The 23977-nt window shown below is 36.8% G+C and overlaps 2 protein-coding genes across 14 annotated transcripts in view; both read right to left on the bottom strand.

Annotated features, from left to right (window-relative positions):
- Positions 1-8836, bottom strand: part of LOC135100847 (endoribonuclease Dicer-like) — a 37865-nt gene extending 29029 nt beyond the window's left edge. For 3 of the 8 annotated variants that reach the window (XR_010268943.1, XM_064004320.1, XM_064004319.1), the window contains exons 1-3: positions 8721-8836; positions 2445-2535; positions 1632-1778 (exon numbers count right to left, since the gene is read on the bottom strand). Coding sequence is in view for 7 of the 8 variants with exons in the window: in XM_064004320.1 (XP_063860390.1) it covers positions 1632-1778; positions 2445-2504 (207 nt within the window). In the remaining variant the exon portion in view is untranslated. Of the gene's footprint in view, positions 1-1631; positions 1779-2444; positions 2536-8440; positions 8674-8708 lie in introns of those variants that run through there. The other 5 variants (XM_064004314.1, XM_064004318.1, XM_064004316.1 and 2 more) reach the window with 5 other exon arrangements.
- Positions 8837-15221: 6385 nt separating this feature from the next.
- The window catches only part of LOC135100845 (E3 ubiquitin-protein ligase UBR2-like), a 52250-nt gene continuing 43494 nt past the window's right edge, over positions 15222-23977 (bottom strand). For all 6 annotated transcript variants that reach the window (XM_064004311.1, XM_064004310.1, XM_064004308.1 and 3 more), the window contains 6 exons: positions 23549-23713; positions 23091-23323; positions 20503-20691; positions 18252-18468; positions 17788-17935; positions 15222-16729 (listed from right to left, as the gene is read on the bottom strand). In XM_064004311.1, coding sequence (XP_063860381.1) covers positions 16530-16729; positions 17788-17935; positions 18252-18468; positions 20503-20691; positions 23091-23323; positions 23549-23713 — 1152 coding nt within the window. In that variant the 3' untranslated portion in view covers positions 15222-16529. The remainder of the gene's footprint in view (positions 16730-17787; positions 17936-18251; positions 18469-20502; positions 20692-23090; positions 23324-23548; positions 23714-23977) is intronic.

Genomic DNA, 23977 nt, shown 5'->3' with positions numbered 1-23977 from the left:
TACTTATTCCATGTCTTTTGTTGAAAATCTTTTATCATACACACACTTGAGGGATGCTACAGGCATTAGCTGGTTGTGATCCTACAAGTGCTTACGGTAGGTTCTCATGCCCCAACCTGTCCCATTCTTGGAAATTTGTAGTACGAGAGTGGTTAGGAGGATATACTTTACCAACCACCCATGACTAGCATCCTTGGTTTTCACCCCATAACTTTACTGCCAGATGGTCAGCATACAATAGCATTCTGATAGCATGACAATTAATGCTCGATGGTGTCCTCACATGTCTGTGTCACAGGTACATTCTTCTCACAACCTGACCAGAAGCTGATGGATGTATTGAGGATGAGGGTGCTCCCCTATGCCACCCTGACAGCATCCACTGGTTATTTAAAAGGGAGTGTGCCAGCATACAGAACACTGTCCGACATGTGCCCTTGGCAAAACAATATAGGTTCCTCATCAAAGCCAACCAGATCAATGATCCACAAACTGTACACTATGGCAGATTTGTGCACTGTGACTATCACCAAAGTGTGCTGCATAATTTTCCTACATAGTATGCATTCTTAAATTTGTGCCTTCTAGTGGAGCTGCACTACATTGACTACAGGGTTGATGCACCATCAAAGTTCAAAATGTACCTTTAGTGTGCCACTAAGCAACAAAGGTTGAGAGCCAATAATCTAGATCGTCTCTAGCTATACTGCACATTAGATAATATCAGCAGGTTATGTGCAAGCTCAAGGAGATTATAAGGAGCAGGAAGAGATGAACTCAAAGGATGAAGCACTACCTGTTCAGGAATGAACAGGGCAGGAACATGGAACTGCACAAGAACTTCCAGCAGTTCAATAAGGAGAGAGAGAGAGAGAAAAGAAAAAACATCCATTTAAGAATGTCATCCACCTCCTGAAAATGTGGTGCAACCAGGGTGTGGCAGGGGACAGCATTGCTATATCACCCTGCCTCCTTTCAATAGCTTATAGACAGTGTCCTCATCCTGTCAGGTCCTACCACAGTAAGCAGGATAGCTTCTGAAGCATGACCATGTCCAACTACAGGCCATCCTGTGACAGTTGCCCCAACCCTTCCTGATTTTTTAGTGCTAAAAAAAAAAAAAAAAAAAAAAAAAAAAGGCAGGGGGTGGGGGGGTGTCACCTGGCCACCACATCCTGACCACTGATAACATCATGTGTGGGCAGCCTGTTCAGAGTTGACTAGGATGCTATTATCATACATTTGCAGCCATTTTCAACAGTCAGGGCACATCAGGAAACAAGGCTGGCAAAGTGTGTGAACTTGCCTTAGTGAGTAATAGATATGCAGTGCTGCTGAAACCTTCCTTTTTTTCCGATCTTTTCCCATAGCTACCTTTGCATTCATAAGCAAAATAAGACTGAAAGCTTTTTAAGTACTGCAATAGAAAAGAGAATAGTACACATAGAAATAAAAAAAAAGATGGATTTTACTTAAGAAAGACTTGAACATGAAATAGAGCAAGAAATCCACAACTATCTTCTCTGTATAGAAAATTATCCTGTTCATCCAATGGAAGTTCCACTGAAAGGGAATTTTAGGAAATGATTCCATCACCTCACTGTTTTCAAATATACTCCAATAATTCCTACCTGATATCCAAGGTCTTTGATGAGCAGTATGGAAATGAAGGTCTTGCCTGACCCTGTACCCAGAACAAGAATGGAATTCCGCTTCTTGGCATGTTCGTAGAGTTCCAGTTGGTAAGCTCTTGGTATGAAGTCTGTTGCTTTACTTTCCTATGAGAAAAAATCTGTGTAGCCAAGACAAGGCATAAACACACACACAACTCAGTCATGCCAAAAAGCATGCCCTCACATCTTAGATATATAAATAAAACAAAATTTTAATATATCAATCTCTATATGACTCCCACTTCTAAGAGCTCTCCCCAAAAGGATGGTGGGAGGACAAATCTCTATTCATTCCTATCCTTGCAAGCTCTTAATCCTCTTCTTCCATCACTCATTTTTCTTACATACTCCAGCAGTCTGCACTTCTGTTTCACAGATTACTGTTTTGCACCCACAGAATCTATCAAATAAACTCTCTTAGCCATCCCATTTTCTGCTGCTCTCTCTTAATGGACAAACCACATCAAGATGTGTATGTCAGGTATGGTACTTGCACATTTGGGCACATTTTTTATTTATTTATTTATTTATTTACTTATTTTATTTTTATTTATTTATTTTAGTTGTACAAGAAACTATATATAAGCACTGTCAGAAGAACAAAACCACTTATGTTAATGCAACTTTCCTACTGAGGCAAATTTTTGGGTCAAAACAACAACTGGCAAGAAATTATGATTCAAATGCCATTTTTTGACAATTAATCCCATAAGCATTACACCTTTGATGTGATAACCACTTCATGTAACAGAGTTTACTACTGTGCCTTACTGTAGAGAAAGATGCCTCATCACTATATAGGCTGGCCATTGTTGTAAATTCTCCATACATGCAGGTTTCTCTTAATTAAGGGCCATTCTATCTGTTAAAAGAAAATATAGAGGCAATTAATTATTCAGTCTCTCTCTCTCTCTCTCTCTCTCTCTCTCTCTCTCTCTCTCTCTCTCTCTCTCTCTCTCTCTCTCTCTCTCTCTCTCTCTCTCTCTCTCTCTCAATTTCATATATCATGATGTCAACAAATGATGCAATTAATAAGTTAAAACACAAGACAATACTACACAACACTGAGGGAGAATAGTTAATCAGATCCGACAATGGATACTTCTTAAAATATCAACATCAAGAAGTATCCATATTGTCAAAGAGGCAGTAGATGAAGTTTGTCATCAACTGGACATGCAGAATTTGAGAGGGAAAATTAATCCTTACAATAACTTCAAACATCATAATGAAAAAAAAATAAATAAACAAAATAAAAAAAATAAAAATAAAATATAACAGTCAGCTGCAAATGATAAGACCTCTGACTCAGGAAACAGCAAAACTCACAGCTCAAGAGCTCAATTTAGATATACTCAGTTTAGAGATAAAATGATTAGGCCAAAATAAGGTAGTGGATAGGTCTGTCACCAACTCTCCCCATTTCCGTTCCTGTCTAAATTAAATTACGAGTACACAAGGGAACAACTATAGAATGCTTTAAAGTCAGTATAAAAAAAAATAATAAAAAAAATTAATCAAAGCTGTATCAGAAAGTTTTGAGACTAACCCTGAATACAAGAAAGTACTTATTTAAACTTGGCCATCATTCCCCACAAAATACAGATAGGTTGCTGCTAGCGTAGGGTCTGTTACCGCTAACAGCCCACATTAGATGTGATTCGTGTTGGAGTTACAATGAAAGTAATGGCAAATAATGACCATGCTTCTGACCTAGTTGAGGCAACCTCCTAGAAAATTAAAATATTTCCAGACTACCTATAACCCTAAAAATTTTTTATGTTAATGTACTGTATGCTATATATATGTATAGTGGAACCTCAGTTACCGAACTCCTTCCTTTCCAAACAAATTGGTTTTCAAACAAAATTTTGAACTCGTTATTGCTTTGGCTGAGTGAATGAGTGAAGACAAGAATGGCAAAAAGGAAAATATGAAGTAGGAAGAAAGTAGAAGAAATAAATGAGGGAAGAATATAAACATGAAAGCAAGTACCAAGATTACAATAAGCTATCACAATCTGATAGATAAGAAACAGGAAGAGACCACCAAAGAGAATAACAAGATACAGTGAGCCATCATAAGACCAACAGAGCTGGAGAGTAACAGCAGATTACAAGAGGAGATTTTGAGGTGGCTATCACAATTAATAGACAAGGGAAGTATAAGTTTACCTGGCTGTGCTAATGCCATGGACAAGACAGACAGCAGGAATAACATATGTCAAAACTCTGCCTCCTTGTTCCTGACAAGATGAAAATACAAGAACCAAAGTGATTGGAAAATAAACCTTATAGCAATGAAAGCTTGTTGGTGCAAAGTTATTTTTGCATCATGGGGTATATTGTGTTATGTAGGAGATGGAAATAAACAGAAGAAACCATAAGAAGCTGGGCAGAGCTGTCAGATCAGGGAGAGTCAAGATGTGCAAACTTCCAGCCACAGTACTCGTAAGTAGAGCCTAACAGTTGTTATGCAGTCTAGAGTAAAATGTTGAAGGTTACATGAGGCGCTTAGAATCATACTGTACCAAGTGCCATACCATCCAAAACTGAGTTAAGTATAGCATAGTGTTCCCCAAACATCCGACTATTTGTTGAACAAGTCAGAGGTACAGAAGGCATGCAGCAATAAGGTCAAAATTTCCATTAGGTAAATGTAACTTTAACCCCTCCATTGCACAGCTTCAAGCCAAGCCCAGAGTTTGGAAGTACAAGATATCAAGCGTCTCTTTGAAGGGACCACATGGTGTAGAAAACTCTCAGCCAATGAGAGCTAACCATGCAAAGCGTATAGTGCCGTCAAGCACTTCTAAGCCAATGGGAGTGCAGGACACACTCTCCTAGGCAATCACTATCCACGATTCTGTCGCTGGTGACAGACTCTGTTTACACTCAAGTAGAGATGCAAGCATTATCATTTCTGTACTATTTTACCACCAAAATACAATTGCTATGAGTTGTATGAGCAGTGAAAGAGAATGAGAAGAAATTCCTTGCCAAAGCCAGCCACTGCAGGCCGCCAAGGATGACATTGACACTGACACTGATAACCCAATGCATTCATGGATTATGACACCATGACTTAAAATGACTATCCAGCAATGTAAGTAAAATAACAATGCAGTAAAACTCTATTTTCCTCTTGTTTCTTGAACTTTAATGAACTTTCAATGTAGACATTCCCATTATCATCATAGTCAAATCAATCATTACACTATTACTGTCATTATTATTGTAATGACCATGGCAGAATGTGATAGCAGAGAAATTTAAAAGGAGAATGCAATGGAATATCTCTTTCAGTTCCTGAGATATGTGTGTTTATATGTTGCCAAACTTTGGAGGCAATTTTCTTGTGGGGAGAGAGAGAGAGAGAGAGAGAGAGAGAGAGAGAGAGAGAGAGAGAGAGAGAGAGAGAGAGAGAGAGAGAGAGAGAGAGAGAGAGAGAGAGAGAGAGAGAGAGAGAGAGAGAGAGAGAGAGAGAGAGAGAGAGAGAGAGAGAGAGAGAGAGAGAGAGAGAGAGAGAGAGAAAAAAAACTTGATAAAGTATGATTCTAACCATCTCATATACAAAAAATGGGATCAGGTATGTGCAGCATGTGTTTTGTCATTGAATATTAACTGCATGAAGAAATATGAATCTGAAATGTAATGTTGTTGCTAGATATTTGATATAACTCATCTGAAGAGGTGAATCCAAAATTAAGTAACATTTATACTGTGCAAAGGATCTTGTGTATAACTGTAATAAGTTGTATTTGATTGCACAAATATAAATATGAGGGGTGTTCAATGAGTTCTCAGCCTAACCCAGAAGGACCAAAGATAGAACAAGAGGTTCACTTTTTTTTTTTTTATTGTAATTGCCTTTGACCATGATCCACTTCTCCAATCTCATCTTCAATTGCAAAAATCTGTCCCTGAAGAATGGTGGGTTGAATCCTTCCAAAACTTCCATGACCTCTTCCTTGATATCCTTGTCATCACTGAAAGAGATACCAAGCAGTTTCTTTATGTGGGAAAATGTGAAAGTCAGAGGATGCCATATTGGTAGAATAAGGGGAATGGGGCAACTATTTGAAGCTGCAGGACACCACTTTGTTCATGGCCACCATGCTCTTGTGTGCAGGAGCATTGTCCTACAAGAGAACACCTTAGGTCACTTTCCCTTGGTGTTTCTCAAGCAGAGTCTCCTGAAGCTTCTCCTGTAGATCAGTATAATATGGTCCATTAATGGTGCAACCATGAGTGAGAAGTCTATAAGGAGAATCCCTTCAGGGTCCCAGAATAATCACCATGACCTTCCAGGAAAACTTTGTGACCTTAAATTTTCACTGTATCAGAGAGGAGGGATGATACCATTGCTTAGGTTTGGCTTTGGTTTCCAAAATCAAAGGGAAGAACCCACATTTCATCCTGGGTTATAATTCAGGCCATGAATCCCTCTGAATCTGCTCTCATGAGGATCAACATCTCCACTGAAGTCATTATCCGGTTCCTCTTCTGCTCTGCCGTCAGCATTCTTAGCACCCATCAGGCAGACACCTTGGAAAGGTTAAGTTAATTACAAAAGATAGTAATAACTGATAAATTACTGATCCTCACTTGAGATGCAATGTATTGCACCAGACCCATTACTGATCCCCACTTGAGAAGCAATGTATTGCAATGAGATTCAGCAATTATCCATGATCATGCTCTCCACTACGGCCACAGTCTCCTTGCAGAATGCAGTTGATGGACTACTACTTCGGAGGTCATTCTCACACAAGTCTCAGCCCTATTTGAAAAAAAGCAGCCCAACATTTGGCAGTGGAACAGGATAGGGCACTGTTCCCTAGTACTGCCCTCAACTCCACATGAATCAACTGTAGCACTTTCTCTTCAATCATGAAAACTTTATCATAGCCCAACGTTCAACCTTATTCATTTTGCCAGAAGATGCCATCCTCATTCACGAAAAGTCACCACTGAACTGAATAAAAAATGTTATGAGGGTGCCAGCCCATGTATTACTTGCTGGAACGTGTACGAACATGTTCCAGCCGCAGTGAGCTCCTGTCTCCCCTCTTTCTATGTTAGGCCGAGAACTCATTGAACAGTCCTCATATGTGTAAATAATATTAAGAAAAGTTTATACAATTTATTACATTTCCTTGAACATGCAAGTTTCTTGTAGAAATTTAGGGACACAAAAAGGTCATGTAACACAGAAGCATGACACATACAAATGCTGAGATCAATCAGAGAGTAGGAAGTATGGAATACAGTTGATTGATTGAAAACCTACATCAGACTGATATTGTCATGTTATGACACATTATCGTTCATATATATATATATATATATATATATATATATATATATATATATATATATATATATATATATATATATATATATATATATATTGTTATGCCTGATTGGGAGACAAGCAACTCCTTTGGGGATGCCACTTTCCACCACTAATTAACGTTCTATTCAATCAGCCAACGGCATGGCATGTCTTTACTCACAACACCTCTACCTCCAGGTGTTGGGTTGGGCATGTGTACACTCTACACTTCTAGGCTAGTAACTTGCCTGGCAATGCCAAGGGGGTGCCCTCCCTGTCCCCCCACTGAGGGCTCCTGCAGTACAATGGGCTCCAAAGGGGTTACCTGTCAGCCCACCCAATCATGCCTTAAGCTAGGGCACATCATCCTCAACGACGTTGCTCCCACAGTGTCTAGGACATGAATGAGCTACTCTCCACAGTCAACTGCACTGGGTAGAGGTGCCAGCATGGGCATGCAAAAGGGGTGTTGTGGTTCTGGGTCACTGGCTAGGCTGGTCAGGGTGGTCATCAATGGTTGCTGTCAAGGTCAATTGGTGAAGGGTGTGACACTCAGAACAATTCCACTTGTGGGTGTTGCCCTAGCTCTCTACATACTATCCAATCCAGTAACACACTTCAACTAACACCCAGGATGCCGGAGGAGTCAGTGATGGAGGCACTGACTGGAGAAGTCCCCCAGTGCATCATGGGCGCAAGTGTCTGCACTCCTTGAGCCTGAAGGAAGGACACTGCATGTTAACTGTAGTTAGTCACAGGGCCCAGAGTCAATCCTCTGGAAGGCAATGATGGAGACACTGATGGGAGGGTTCCTGGAGGCAGAGCTTGCTGGCCATAAGGCCATAAGGCTAAACTGTACCTACCTCCATCGGTCTGAGAATATCAACACCACACCAGTAAGGCATAATGATATAATTTTTGAGGTCCCTCATTAGGTTAGGTTAACATTCTAGCGGGGGGGTGGGATCTAGCCCCCCCCATGGCTAGGTTAGGTTATGTTAGATTAGGTTTGGGAAATTAAAAATATTAAAGAAAATTCCCTTAAATTTTTGAACACCCATATTTCACTTATTTTTCTCCCCCCCCCCAAGAAAAAAAAAAAAACGATTCCCTACAGGCCCCTAAGCTTATTGGAGGAGTTAGGGGGGTTGGCGGGGAATGATGGGGGCATTTCATGAAATGCCGAAAGTACTTGTACAGACTTTAGATTCAAGAGAAAGTTAGACAAATTTATGGATGAGGATGGAGATAAGTCTTCAGTGCTCTGTTGTCTTGTGTTGGTCAACTGGCCTCAAAACTTATAAAGAACAAAGAAAAAGTTCAAGGTAACTATGAGGAAGCAGCATTTAATGTTGCAATGGGTGCACCAAGCTTATCTTAGAATGCGTCACTCCGTGTTAAACACACAGCAAGAGCAGCTATAAGCCTACTTGTTGGGTGCCTCCCGCCAAGTGAGTATAGAACATTAATTTATGGTGAATGACCAGCACACGTTGTTCCTCGAGTCCGGGAAGGCCAATACGTATAGGTACCACTCACGTCTCCCGCTCAGCTGACCGCCTGCCGTCCCGCTGACGTCGCTTGTCCCAGTCCTCGACAGGCATATCTCACTTCCATTTCTTGTACTCTGCCTTCACATACTCCTCTATCCATGTGAAAAGTCATACTGTTATTCCGAATTAAATAATAAATACGTACAAGTAATATTACCCTTTCCGTGGGAAGTTTACTGAAGATATCTGAGTGCCAAGCTTCTCCACTGCAAGTCGGACATCAGATAGTGTGTGTGTGTGTGTGTGTGATACGCCCGGTAATACGCGTAAGCGACGGGACCTAAACTTCATGATCACCTCAGCAATGACCTTGGCTTTTGGATGAATAAAAACAAAAGGAAAAATGATCATGTTTAGAGAAAAGCCCATGATAAATTAAAACGTGAAAAAGAACGTTACGTATTCAGTAGTATGCGAAGAAACTTCGGAAAAGTAATTGACAACCAAACACTTTAAACACTTTATTATAGCCTAGGTTTATACATTTCATTATTGGATAGGTAAACATTATTGGCCAGCCTATGTATAAGCTTGATGCTTTTCAGGCAAATGAAAAATTTAAAAGTACATTACTTAAAGTAAACACAATAGACAACTTAAAATCGAAAAATCTATCATGAAGATAAATAAAAACATAATATAATAAGGTTTATACAGAATAATATATATCTATATTGTTATAAAGTTGAGTATGAAGATGGATGGGATGACACATAGGGTTAGGTGATATAAATTGATACATATATGAGACTGAAATCATATAGACCCTGCGTTTTTTTTTTCCCCCCTTTTTTATTCCAAACAAATACACTGCAACTAAATCATAGGAATAGTTTCACAGGAGAGCTGCATAAGTCTTATCTCGCAATACTCTGTGTAGTAAAACTAATTTGAAAAAGAGAAGTGAGCAACGAACACCACTTTTAGAAAGAAGAAGAAAAAAAAAAGGAAAGAGAGAACATATACGAAAAAAAAAAAAAAAAAACTAACATATCTTGTCCTAGCTTACTGCATTGGTATTTTCCTTCCATACTTGTGTGATGTGATTTTTTAAAGGCCACCTTCCTGCACTGCTTCAAACACATGATAAAATTCGTGACTGTGAATTTTGAGAATGATAAGGAAGTAATATTGTTAGGTGTTTTAAATCCCCCTATCAGTGGGAAAATGGTAACATATTGGTTCAATGTCCAGCCGACCAATGCCTTTTTTTTTCAGCTGTTTTACTTCCCTGGGTCTAACTCAGTTAGTAAAAGATCATAATTTGGAAATATACTGAGCTTAGTACCGAGTTCTGAAAGAGACTGCATTGGTTCATTAGAAGTACGCTTTTTTTTTTTTCACTGCCGCCCTTGCCTATATTCCAATAACTAATGGATCTTGCAAATGACGAGCATGGCATAAAGAAAATATAGAAAGAATTAAAGATCACGTTTCTTATGTATATAAGGATTTTGAGGTAGCTTAATTATCTCTGTCAATGATTATCTTTTTTGTTTACTTGTTTATTTGTTGTTGTTGTTGTTATTATTATTATTATTATTATTATTATTATTATTATTATTATTATTATTGTTGTTGTTGTTGTTGTTGTTATTTTAGTATTATATGCATATGCTCTTGTTGATACGTCTGTACCTTTTAAACATGTTTCCTTGCTTCCATGGCACATTAAACTACACAGAACCCTTTTGAATTCTAAACATGTGACTTGGTCAATATTAAAATCAGAGCTGTGTATGGCAGACACACTCGTCAAGTCACAAATACTCTTGCATACTTTAACAATCTAATTTATTAATACGGAAACTATTGCATCTATGCACAATTTCACTGTGAATTGTCCTTTGATATTAGTCTCAACTCTCAAGATTTTCCATTCCTATGTTAGACACAAAAAGATTGATCAACCTTCTTAATTGTGTCTAACATAACAATGGAAAGCAATAAAGACTAGTGAAAGGACAAGTTATTGAAAGTTATGGGTGATAGTTTTGTTAATGCTCCGGTTTTTTTTTTTTTTTATCAACTTATGCCAAACGCTGCTGAATATGAGTCTTGTAATTATTCTATCTCTAGCATTGATTTTGATTAATCCATAGTAAGAGATTATCTTAAGTCTCCAGAGCTCTCTTCTGGCATGGGACCTGATGGCATTCACCTAATTTACTTCAGTCTTGTACTGGTGAACTTGCATACCTATATGTTATATAAATTTCCAAATCTGATCACAGTCTTATTTCTATATCCTGTCCTATCACTCCGGTACCACCTCTAGGCTGGACCCACCAAAGCAGAGTTGCTTCTTGCACCGCAAATCTGCCAACAGGGAAAACTTATAGAGATTATATAAGATGGTACTATTGTGATTTTCCCTACAATGCTTTTATGCCAGAGATCCATCTCTCTGTGCAGAACACGTAACAGGTGGTTGCCTCTGGCATGGAAGCATACATTCCACATAAATGTACTTCCTCTGATCCCAAAAGTCAAAGCTTGACTTACCTCAGCTTGCTCTCATGTGAGACATCTCACAGATAACCTTTCATCTGCTGATATCCGTGTCGTTTTTATTTCTTCCCTAAATCAAGCCAGATATATTCTCCAACTTGCTAAAAATTATTTCATCAATAAAAAAGGTCAGTCTTGTCAATCCATCTCTTTGACAATACTGGCGTCTAGCTAAAAAAAAAAAAAAAAATCTCCAACAATTTATCTATTTAATTTTTCCCTCCTGTACTTTATCCAGATGGTTCCATTGCCATTTCCTCTGGTTAAGAACTCCACACTAGATTATTGTGGCTTTGTATCTCCTTCAACCTTTTTCTCTGATTATATGAGTATATACTTGCTAGAGAAATTCTTTAGTTTTTTTTTTTCTCAACTCTTTCTGCCCATTATCCTAGGAAGGCTTATGACCATGACTGAATTCCTCCTGTTTTATACCACTAATGTACTTCCATGCTTGCTCCTTGCCCAATCAAAATATTCCAATTCTGTCTGTCAATGTCCACCTTTCTTAGTTACTGGAATTTACTCTATGTTCATCCTCTTCCTAGGAAGGATGATTATTCAAATCTTTGAAACTATCAACCTATGGTTTTGATTTTCTGTCTTTCTTAAGCTTTGAAGTCTGTCCCCAACAGGAAGACTCTGAAACACTGATGAACCTATCTGCTCACAACCTTCTCTCTGATTGTCAATGTGGCTTTTGTAAAGGGATATCTACTGGTGGTATTCTAACTACTGAATCTTGGTTATCCTCTCTTAGTGATTTCAGTAAAATCTTTGTTATTGCCTTAAAAGACATCAGAAGTTTTTTTATTGTTTAGCATAAATCTTTTAAATTTAAAGTTTCCCCCATAAGTTTTCCACTCATCTCTCTGCACTTTTATCTCATTATCTTTTACCATTTGCCCAATTTAGCAGGAAATGAACATATGCAGAGAAGCCACAGAATATCTAACTTTTGACCTGGAAATTATTTCAAATTGGGGCAGGGCAAACCTTAAACTGCCTACTCACCACTATCTTCCAAACAACTATCCCTTCTTCTTCAGTGACACTCTTCTTTCCCCTCCTCTACATTGAATGTTACTGAAATGTCCTTCATTGAAAATCTCAACTGGAAATTTCACATCTCTTCTCTTGCTAAGGCAGCTTCCATTTGGGTGTTTGTGTAATCTCTGCTGCAATTTTTTTTCCTCTCAGTTGTTTACTCTACTATATACAGAATCTTATCCATCTGCATACACAGTACTGCTTCCCAATTCAACTCACACAGCCTTTTTAAATGAGGTGGAGTCAAAAGTGTTTTATCTGAACTCCTCTCTTGTAACAGACTGTGTTGAGCCTTTTATTCAATGCTGTAATTCTGCATCTCTTGATATCTCCTGTTACTTCCATGGTTAGTCTTCTTCTGAACTTGCAACTGCATGCCTCTCCCTCCTGTGGCCTCTTTGGACAGATTTTTCTACATAATTACTCTCATTCCTATTCTGTCAACCTACTCTTGCAAGAGTTAACTAATATCTTCACTCTTTCATCCCTTTCACTAGTGAACTCCTGGAACTATCTTCTGGTTCCAGTATTTCCTCCTGCCTACGTCCTGAACTATTCCATGAGAGGAGTATCAAGGCACCTAAAAAACTAAATTGGTCTTTCTCTCACATCTAATCATTTCTTTTCTGGCAACCACACAGTGAGCAGAGCTGGTCTCCTTCCTTCCCTCCAAAAAAAGCATGAGTGCTCTGACAAGTGTAATGTAGATGCACTTAAGAAAGCTGGAGTGAATGCCTTGTTACACCAACATAGTGTAAAATTAGTCTGAAATGCATATATTAGATTAATTTCAAAGATTGGGCTTTACAGAAAATGAAAGGGGACATGTGCAGCAAAGATATCAGTTTTCTGCAGAGAATGGTGAAAGCCTGGAACAGACTGGAAAAACATGATTGATGCAAAGACAATTCATGAATTTAAGACTAGGTTGGATAACAATATGGAGACATGACAGTACCAGCATAACTCCTTTCCTGTATGTCACAACTAGGTAAATACTCATGGAACCTGTGAAGAAATATTCAAAGGATACTGACTTAAGTCCTATCTCAAGACTGAAGAAGGCTGCTGTTGGTAACTTATATTAAGGAACTCCCTGTAAATTTTGCATAGCTTGGTTGACTCTTTTCCATGTTCCAAGGTAAATACAAAGGCATGTCCAGGTAAGTGAAAAATAATGTGTAATTAGTATAAGGACTTAATTTCTGCCAGGTCACACAAATATCACTGCAGCATGGCAGTCCAAAACTTAAAGCACAAAATATCATCAAACCTGTGTTCCCAATGAGATTTGTATAGGACATCACAACACTAACAATATGTACTGCACACATCAGTGGGGTTTGAGGGGTGGAAGGTGGAGAGAGAGAGAGAGAGAGAGAGAGAGAGAGAGAGAGAGAGAGAGAGAGAGAGAGAGAGAGAGAGAGAGAGAGAGAGAGAGAGAGAGAGAGAGAGAGAGAGAGAGAGAGAGAGAGAAAGAGAGACTCAAAATTATAAAACCTTTATAAAAAAAATTATCACCCACTCAGGACTGACAGCTTTGTAATAGCCTACAATATTATCTGCCATGTTAAGATTGGTAATCCCATTATAATTGCCTGGCAATAACTGCATTGCTTGGAAGTAGTACTGCCATACCACTTCCAGCTACTTTATTATACTACTCTGTACCTAAATTCCCTTTGAGCTGCTCTGTTTTTTGGGCAAGAAATCTCAAGGTTATTATAATGATGAGGGAAACAATATTTATTGTGTATAAGGATGTGGTACAGTATAAATGAAAGATTTAAAGGACACAGTGGTGTCTGAGAGCAATCACTTCAGAACACTTTACTTTTTATTTTCTAGATTGTGAGTGAAAGTGCCCAAACATCAGACTTGGTCATATGGCTACAATAATGTTTCCAGTGAAGTATCATTTTTCTTGTCAGTTGTAGGGGTTCTCAGATTGAGATGCTATAAAATATGAAGTGACATTGATTCATCCTCAGCCTGCTTTACAGTGGCTTTTAAGCTATTAGAGGGAAATGTCTTATTTCTTCACATCCTTCTCATAATTCTTAATGTGATTATGTAAATGTGTGTGTGTGTGTGTGTGTGTGTGTGTGTGTGTGTGTGTGTGTGACATGATTTTTCCATTCTCCATTTACAAAAGCTGTCAGCCTGATATATAGATAATGTGTGTATTACCAAGGTTTTACTTGATATATATTCTAGTAATGCATCTGATGACATCCCCAGACCAATATTTCCAGTGAGCCTTGTATAGGCTATCATAATTGTCAGGATGCTTAATCTATCAAATGTCTTTCTCGTACATATTCTAAACACTCATACATCTTAGTATAGTGCTTCTCAACTGGGGAGGCACAGACACTCCTGGGGGGGGGAGGGGGAGCACAGGATGGGAGGAGAATAAAAATCACGGAAAATCATAGACTCCCTGGCTATTAGTACAATGGAGATGCAACTATCTATCTATCTATCTATCTATCTATCTATCTATCTATCTATCTATGGTGGCATAGTTGGGGAGAGGGTTGAATGATGGTGCAGGGAGGAAGGGGCCCTCAACTGCACTGAACCAGCTTTAGGGGGTTCAGCTTGCAAAAGGTGGAGGACCCCTGTCTTGGTACATTACTGCATTATACCTTGAGGAAACAGTCTGGCAAAAGACTGACATATTCAGCTTACCACTCCACAGTCTAGATTTTAACTATATGATAGAAGGACTATTTGGGCAATGAACCCTCTGTTCACCTGACAACCTGTAAAAAAAAAAAAAAAAAAAAAAATGTGTGTGTGTGTGTGTATGTGTGTGTGCACACTTGCTGCAAAAAGCCAGAAATTATCTTGGTCACGCCACAAAAACACTGGTGATGGCATAAGTAAAATAATTGTGTTACAACAGCTTTCAGGAATATGCAATATTTAAGTTGTTCACAATATTTTTTATGGAAACTAAGAACTGGTGGGTGACTAAGTGCTGTATGTTTGTTGCCTTTATGCCTGAAAAAAGACACTGAAGTATGAGTCTATAAGTATAGTCATTAATTTGAATAGGGTACCATTTTAAGTATTTTTAACATATACAACCTTTACTGAATAGATGCAAGATTTATTCACTTGTTATTAAGTACGTGTACAAATAAAATGTAATACCCATTTCAACATATAAAATAAATAAAATAATCTTGTTTACACTACCTAATTCTCATAATCACCCATGTTTAGAGCCATTTCATTTGTAAATCCATAAATACCTTTATAAAGAGGCATATTTAAAGCACACTGAGAAATATTCTTTGTGAAGATGGTAAAATAAATAGTGTTTTTAGTCATGAGATTGATTTCCTCAAGATGACATTATGTCCATACAGCATGGTCCAATAGTTAGTGTACACAATGTTTCTCAAACATTTCCTTAACTAATTATAAAACACAATAGCAACTTAATCTAGTTTTTACTTTTCTATAACAAAAGATATTGTACAAAGATAAAAGAGGAAATTTCCTAAATGTTCATCTGCTTAAACTATCTGCCTATTATATTTATCAACGATTTAACAAAATTTTCAAATCTTTGTTTTTCGGAATTTTTGAAAGTTTGATAAAGCTATGCATAGGTATGCTTTTAACTATCAAAAGATTATTCAACGATTGATGTTTGAAATTATCCACTATAGAAAAGAAAAGACTACCTATCATGGCATGAAACAATAGCTACTCTTACACTTTGTTCCATAGTTTTCTTTATAATATAATTCTACATAGCTTTCAAGATATGAAATACATAAAATCAAAGCTTCCTCTTTAAAACACACCAAGGGCATGACACGGATGTTTGTTGTTTGAACTATTTTGTGTTCTAGTTAAGCAAAATACTAAACTTTACTTCTATGCAGACACAAGTCTTCATAACATGAAAATTCAGTTGAAATGACTAGGTAGGTTCTTATGCTGAATATATATATATATATATATATATATATATATATATATATATATATATATATATATATATATATATATATATATATATATATATTCAGCAAAGGCAGAAAGCTTGACACAATAGAAATAATAATAAGTTTAGGCATGTATTAACATGATTTCATCAATCTCAAGAGGAACATGAACAACTGATACCTGCCATATATGTGAAGACTAAGTGAACAACTAACATAAAAACTTATTATATGGACTATATAATGGCCATGTTGTATATTTTTTTTCTGAGAAACCTTTTCCAATAATACTCATTGGAAAGGGTTATTAATCTGTTTTCAGGGATATTTGGATAATATATTTTTTTCTTAAACGCTCTCACCTGCTTTGCAAACAAATCTACAGATCTTTTGCACTGTCTCTGACTTTACTTCCACTTCCATTTGTACACAAATGCCTAGAGGTGTTGCCATTCAGTTGCCACAACACTTGAATTGCTCTCCATGGTGTGGGCAATTGTGTCTGGGATGGAGTGTGAGAGCCACATGGCATGCAGCTTGGAGTACTGGGTGGCATCCAAGTGAAGGGGATTACCACGCTTCAATCCCTGATCTGTCTCACCATACCCGTCCAAGTATGGTGGGTTCACAAAGCAACCTGATGATAAAGATTTTCAAATTATTAACTCAAACATTTATGCCTACTCTAATATTACTATTACTGAATCATATTTGTAATATACTTTATATGCATAAATATATGCTTCTTTTTGTGCTGATTTATAAGTAAGACAGCATTTCATTTCAGTAAGACAATGCACAGATAGGCAGTGGCAGGAATGATAGAGGCCATATGACTGTGAAGATGGCATATTTACTCATTATCATAATTTTCATGAATTTCTTATATATATATATATATATATATATATATATATATATATATATATATATATATATATATATATATATATATATATATATATATATATATATATATATATAGTGGCTGCAAATGAACTGGAAATGCAATGAAAATGGAAACAATTTTGGGTTTAAAAATTCTTTTGGAATAACATCCAGTTGTTTTTATGATTGTGTGTCTGGCAACAGTGTACAAGTAATGCATAGAGTCAATATTGCTACATGTAGTGGGCAGGCACCAATAGCTGGTTGGCGGTCATAAAGAGAGAAATTGTATGTGTGCTCCAAACTGGAGCAGTCAAAAACTTCCTACTGGTAGTAGTAAAAAATTAAAGCTGCATGCATGAATGATCTGAGAGAGACATAGTGTTTGTACACTGTAGTTTTCAGCTTGTATCTTTTGATTTCATATTGTATATGATCATTTTAATCTGAAATTCAGCCTCATGGCTAAGAAAACAGATAGACAGATAGATAGACATTACTCTAGAACTGTATTTCCTCTTTCCTATGACTTCAACTCTTTCAAGAGAGAGAGGTTTCAAGACACTTATCCTTTGATATTTGATGATAGCTTTTGACTGTTTTGGGATCAGTATTTCATTTTTTTTTTCTTTTTTTTCCTTAAAAAAATTTCTTGCCCTTGGCCAGTGCCTCTCCTACATTAAAAAAAAATAAATAAATACATAATAATAATAATAATAATAATAATAATAATAATAATAATAATAAAAAAATAATCATTTAAATAAAATAAAAAATACAGATTATCATCTTTTACACAGCTCTTACCTTTGATTTGTCCAGAGAGCAAAAGGATCTTACACTCACGAACTCTGATGAAAATACCTGTCCCTGCTCCACAGAAATGGGCATGGTAGGTGCAGGCCCCTACCATCTGTCGAGAACCCTCAGGGAACTCGGTTTGACAACAATAACTCTGAAATTTATCCCAAAATTAAACACACAAACACTGACATATGCAAGATCTGACTTAAGAGTTTTGATGATAAAATAATGACACTCAGGAAGGAAAACACTTAAATATTATTCCAACTTTGTGATCGTAAATTTTAAAATATTCAAAATGTTAGCAAAAAGGGTTGAGAATTTAGAGTTCTCAGAAATCAAAAAGGGAATCACATAAGAAGAGAAAAAGGACATGAAAAGTAAAATTTGAACTAGTCTTGAAAGTAATTTCCTTAATTTAAGGAATAAGCTAAATCCTCAGCTGTAACCTGCTAGTTGTACCCTACCTGCGAGCAGAGCATCTTGCCGCACACCAGGCACATGGTTGGTGTGCGAGAGTCATCACCAGAGGACGCAGGGCAGGGGAACTGGGAAACTGTGTTTATCAGCTCAGAGTAATCATGAGGTAGACTGACCAATTGGTTGATGTGTGTCCAGTGCCTAACACAGTCTCTTCTATCAGTTGCACAAACCAGGGGCCCAACACGATCATGACTACACCATCTGAGGAAGGATCAGTGCCATCAACAAACTTACTTTCCTAATACAGCAGAACATGAACATGACAAGAAATAAGATGGCATCATTCCAGGAATAAGAAATTAGTTACAACTAAAGTGTATAACAATTTGTGCCAAAGCCTAATCACTGTAGTTATAGTAAATAATACCTACTATCATTAACAGTATATCCCATATTTGACAAAAAATTCTCTGTTTCTGAGCTAAAGGACCTTATGAAGCAACTCAGCATTACAACCAAGGTTTTCCACCAATAGTTTGTGTATTGTAAAGTGATTATGTTATAATCATCTCAGAGGTAGTAAATGTTTAAGGGGAGTGGGCAGTAAAAAATAAGAATTTTCAACCCAGACCTCGAAGTAGAGTTTTTAACAGCATAGTCATCATTGAGGTGTTTGCTTTCTTCTGTGAAAATGGGAAACTGATATCATTCTTTCTATGGATTTAAATGTCACACTGCATGCTAGGCCACATGTCTTTTAGAAACTTGTGATTTTGAGGCATTTTTTTAAACTTTTTTGGTGTTTTTACCATATTTGTAAACATCCATATGGCATCATTGCTATAGGGGACCAGGAGGGGGCAGCTCTGAGCCACCACACCATGACAGGTCCAACCATCTCAGTGTCTGCTGTGACATCAAAGAGGGGTACATGTGCTCAGCTGTCTACCACCTCACCCCATTTTTCTTGGCTTTTATTGCTCATTCACAAATTTGGAAGCAATGAGTCATCTTTCAGAGGCAAAGCTTGCATGACTAGAGACAGTAAAGAGAAAAAAGACCACTCACCAGCCCACACACTCTTGTCACTAGCCCACTCTCTCTCTCTCTTATCATTAGCCTCCCCAACCTCACACCTCACCTCTCCACCCCCTCAGCCTCTCAAGAACCACCACCACCACAACTTATTTGCCGAGTCCTACCAAGCAAAAGAGCTGGATATACAAATCCAGCTATTCTAGGAAAAAATTCCACTCTGCTGCAAAGATCTTTCTCCCAGCTTGAAAGCCTCCTATCCAAGATATGCTACAAATGCTTCGGGGAGAAGGTTGAGGCAAAAAAAAAAAAAAAAAAACACCACTTGTGTCACATCCTCTGATACTCTCAACTGCTAGTGAGTAATATCCTGTCAAACAGGAAGGGACCAGGTGCCAATTAGACCTGAACATGATAATAAACACTGGTTTGCTTTTGGTTGTCATTTTTCTCCTATTATTTTTAAAATTTTAATGAAAAGAGCCAACATATGCAATGATATACACTACTCAGAAGAAAGCAGCTTGTATCTCAAAACTTGTACTTTCCAAATTTCAAGCACAATTTCTCCATTAAAAATTTTCGTAATCAATATTCATTTCTGTCTTATTTCTATGTGAAGTGTCTTATCAAAAATCCATTTTTGGGGAAATGAAGATGTATGTATGTGTATTATAGAGAATAATTTTTGAAAAAGTTGGATGAAAAGCAATTGACAAATTCAAGTGATAACGATGGCATATTTCTTACATTTTCAGCATTGAATATATATATTTTTTTCTCTGAAACTAATGGGCAGATCTCAATGAAAATTGGGGATTTCATGTTTTACATACTAAGATACATGCACACCAAAAATCATGTATATTGCAAAAAAAAAAAAGGTGAATGTCACCTCTAAGAGTAACAAGCATCCACTCCCCTTAAGAGAACCCTCCTGAGACAAAAATTAAAATAGTAGCAGCACAATGAGGCAATTAAATTAATACATTTCTACTAAAGTTCTCTATATTTAGTCTAAATCTTTATTAAAAAATTGGCCAATCTATTTGACCTTAATGATGATCAACCATTGAAAAGTGAAGATAAAACATAAGATGAAAAATATCTTAGGTTTGGTACCAGATCCCCCCATGATAAAAAAAAGTTCTTGAATCAAACTATTTATTTTTCCCAATTTTTGCCTCAGCATTTCATCAAATGGTAACAACTCAAGTAATAAACTAAGACATTATTTTGTATACAAGTGCACATGCTTACCTATTGACTAGCTCCAAGAGAGGAGGATCACTAAAAGTGGGTCTCAGTTGGTTTACTGAAAGCCCCAAGTAGCGGAGGAGGCAATAAAATTCTGACTCGGGGACCCACACACTGGACTGCAGCTCTTCAGGGGCTGGTACCTCCGTCAGGAAATGGAAGAATAACCCACAGCATCGCAAGTAGGACAAGCTAAGGGAAGTAGGTTTCATTAATATAGATATGGATATGAATACCCCATTATAATTCTTTTACAAACTTTATCACTGTAGTGAGCCTCTATTATATGAAGAACTTGGCTAAAACCACCATCAACATGTATAAAAAATCTGCCATTAGTTTCTGCCCAACAACAAATATATATAAAAAATCTGCCATTAGTTTCTGTCCAACAATAATGTCCTGCTTCTTTATGTGATGAATTGTCACTGAAAGAGCTGTTGTATGAGCAGTTGTTCAAACAGATACAACTGTATTTGATGGCTTATCAAACTGAGGTAGGGGGAGAAGGGGGGGGGGCAATCAGGGTGCATCTTGATAAAGATTTGTGTTATTGTTGGTGGTAGTTTAGATCTAGCAATGTTATATGAAAACATACTGATAACTCTCTAATAAACTTGCTTCTTAAGAGTCATCTATAAACTTTATTTACATTCCACACCAATAATGCATATCAGTAGTAATAATTTTGTATTGTTATTATTATAAAAGATAATGCTAATCAGGACAAAACAGCACAAAACACACACAATGAAAATATAAAGAAACAAATCACTAGTTATATACTTGAGTGTGAGCAAATGTGTTTCACATTTAACTCAGTGATCATTGAGGTTAGACACATTCATAATTTTTTTTAACTTGCCATACAATATTTGTTTTAAGAAAAGAAAAAAAAACAATGCATAGATGAATACATAATTACCATGATTTTGTTGCCTCTGAAGAGTATAAAGGACTGATTTTACACTTTTGATATCTTAAAACTGACTGTAATTTCCCATGTTTTATAAATTATCTTTATGCACAATGATGTTTTATAAACTTTGATTTACTTATTTCATTATCATCATAATCCTTGACATATCTGCTTACTCTCAAACATGGTTAGTTTCATTTAAATAAATTTAAGTCAGAGTAAAAAATTATGATTTAAATCAAAATTAAATATACTGTATTAAAATGATTAAGTGTTATATTGAGTAAAAATATAACGATTGTAATAAAAATTAAATATATGTACAGTATTGAAAATTATTTAAGTGTTATATTGAGTAAAAAAAATCATAATTTAAATAAAAATTAAATATACTGTATTAAAAATTATTTAAGTGTTATATTGAGATTAAATATCTAATGATTTACACCAGGGATTCTTTTTGTAGATGTCCAACCCTTCAGGAAGTAAACAGTTCACACAGGGAAGCTACAGAACACCTGATTTCTGATCTCTCTAAAATTTCTGATTGGGGTAAGGCAAACTTGGTAATGTGCAATGCCTCAAAAACTCAATTCCTCTATCAACTTGACACAACCTTCCAGACAACTATCCAGTCTTCTTCACTGACACTCAATTGTCCTCCTCTTCTACACTGAACATCCTCAGTCTGTCCTTTTCTTATAATCTAAACTGGAAACTTCACATCTCATCTTTAGCTAAAACACCTTCTATGAAGTTAAGCATTCTGAGATGTATCCGAAAGTTTTTCCTCACTCCCCATTTTAATGTGAAAAATTGATGCTGGTTAATATTTATTAAACTATGATTTCATTTAACATTGGCCAAGTTTAATACAAGAAAAAGGCCTCTTAAGATCGAAACAAATAATCAGTGTAAACAAGTAAGGATTAATGCAAAAAAGTAATTTAAATAAAAAATCTATTTAACTAAAAAAGAATCTGAATGATCTTTCAAGCCATCAAATGTGGTAATTAAATTCTACACTAAAAAGCAGATCACAAATCTATCCACTGCCAGTCATTAGGCTTACATAAGCAGGACAAGCGAGATGGAAGAAAAGGGGAGGGATGCTTGAGGGATAAGTGGCATTTTCTCAAGTTTCATATGTCCTTATTTCAGTTAGTGCAAAAAAAGCAAATAATACTATATATATGGAATGATTGCTAATGAACATCCATATGCAAAGTGATTGCAATGTTAAGAGATTGTATGCAAAAAAATTCACTCCACCTTTCACACTAGAAACAACCAAAACAAAATCAAATGTGAAGTATTTTTACTTAAAAAAATGAGTGCCAGCTAAGAACACAATACTTAACAGCTGGGAGATACTGCAAATGAGGAAGTTCAAGAGAAAAGGAAGTGCTGCTCTGTTTAGGTGATCCTTGTTTCCTTGTTTTTTTTTCTTTGTAATCATTTTGCATACACACACTAACTCCTAAACGGCACACCATAATAACTATGGTCACTCATATAATACCATAATAAGGTGAAACTGGATTCATAGAGAGAGAGAGAGAGAGAGAGAGAGAGAGAGAGAGAGAGAGAGAGAGAGAGAGAGAGAGAGAGAGAGAGAGAGAGAGAGAGAGAGAGAGAGAGAAGGGGGGAGGGGGGGCAAAAAATTACTAACCAATTTCTTTTCACATAATCTAGAAGCTGCTGGGGCTGAACTTTGATCTGGGGAATGCTGGCCAGTGAACGACAATGTGCCATCATGGACACCAACCAAGGCCCATCTCCTGCTTCTGAGGTTTTATCAGAACCTTCATCCACTTCCATGTCTACACCAGTTCCTGGATCCTCATATGTGAGGAGGAGTTGCACTATGTGGGCCAGAAAGCACACTTGCAAGATGTGAAGATCCTGTTTATGAAGAAATATGTTTGGTAACAAGAGTTTCAGTTCTGTACAAGAAGGAAAGGAATCTTATGAAATCCAAACTTTATATCAAGATAAACTAAAAATCATTTTCTTCTACTGGCTTTTTTAGATGTCATCTGATAAATCCTTGAAAAAATGAAATAAATATACAGGTAATACAAAAGTAAGTAAAACATTTAAAGTGTAAAGGAATAAAATATTTATTACCTGCTGTGATCCTGTGGCTATACCCTGAATACTAGGGAATATGGATGGTAGTGATAATGTGAGTGTGACAAGGATGCTGAACACATCCCACTCAAGCACACAAGGGGTGGAGTCTCCTCCCTCCAAGAGGAGACTCAGCAGACGAACTGCTACACCTTCAATGGTCTGTGAAAACAAATACATAATTCAATTAAATAATTAAATCTTTAACTGTTATACCTATACATACATACAGTAAAGCTAGTCTAACATACACTAAACTCCTAGAGCTCAAGCCAAAACATCATCAACCTATTACACCTAGAAATCCAAAACTAACACTAAACACAGGAAAATCCTATGACAAGTCAGTCTCAATGATATTAGCTCATACACTCTGTAACACTTGTTCAGGGGTCGCCACCAATTCAAATCTTGTGCACATCGCTG

Source organism: Scylla paramamosain, chromosome 5 (genome assembly GCF_035594125.1).
Source record: "Scylla paramamosain isolate STU-SP2022 chromosome 5, ASM3559412v1, whole genome shotgun sequence".
NCBI lineage: Eukaryota > Metazoa > Arthropoda > Malacostraca > Decapoda > Portunidae > Scylla > Scylla paramamosain.
Note: the sequence above shows the minus strand (reverse complement) of the source record. Positions and strands in the feature narration are given on the sequence as shown.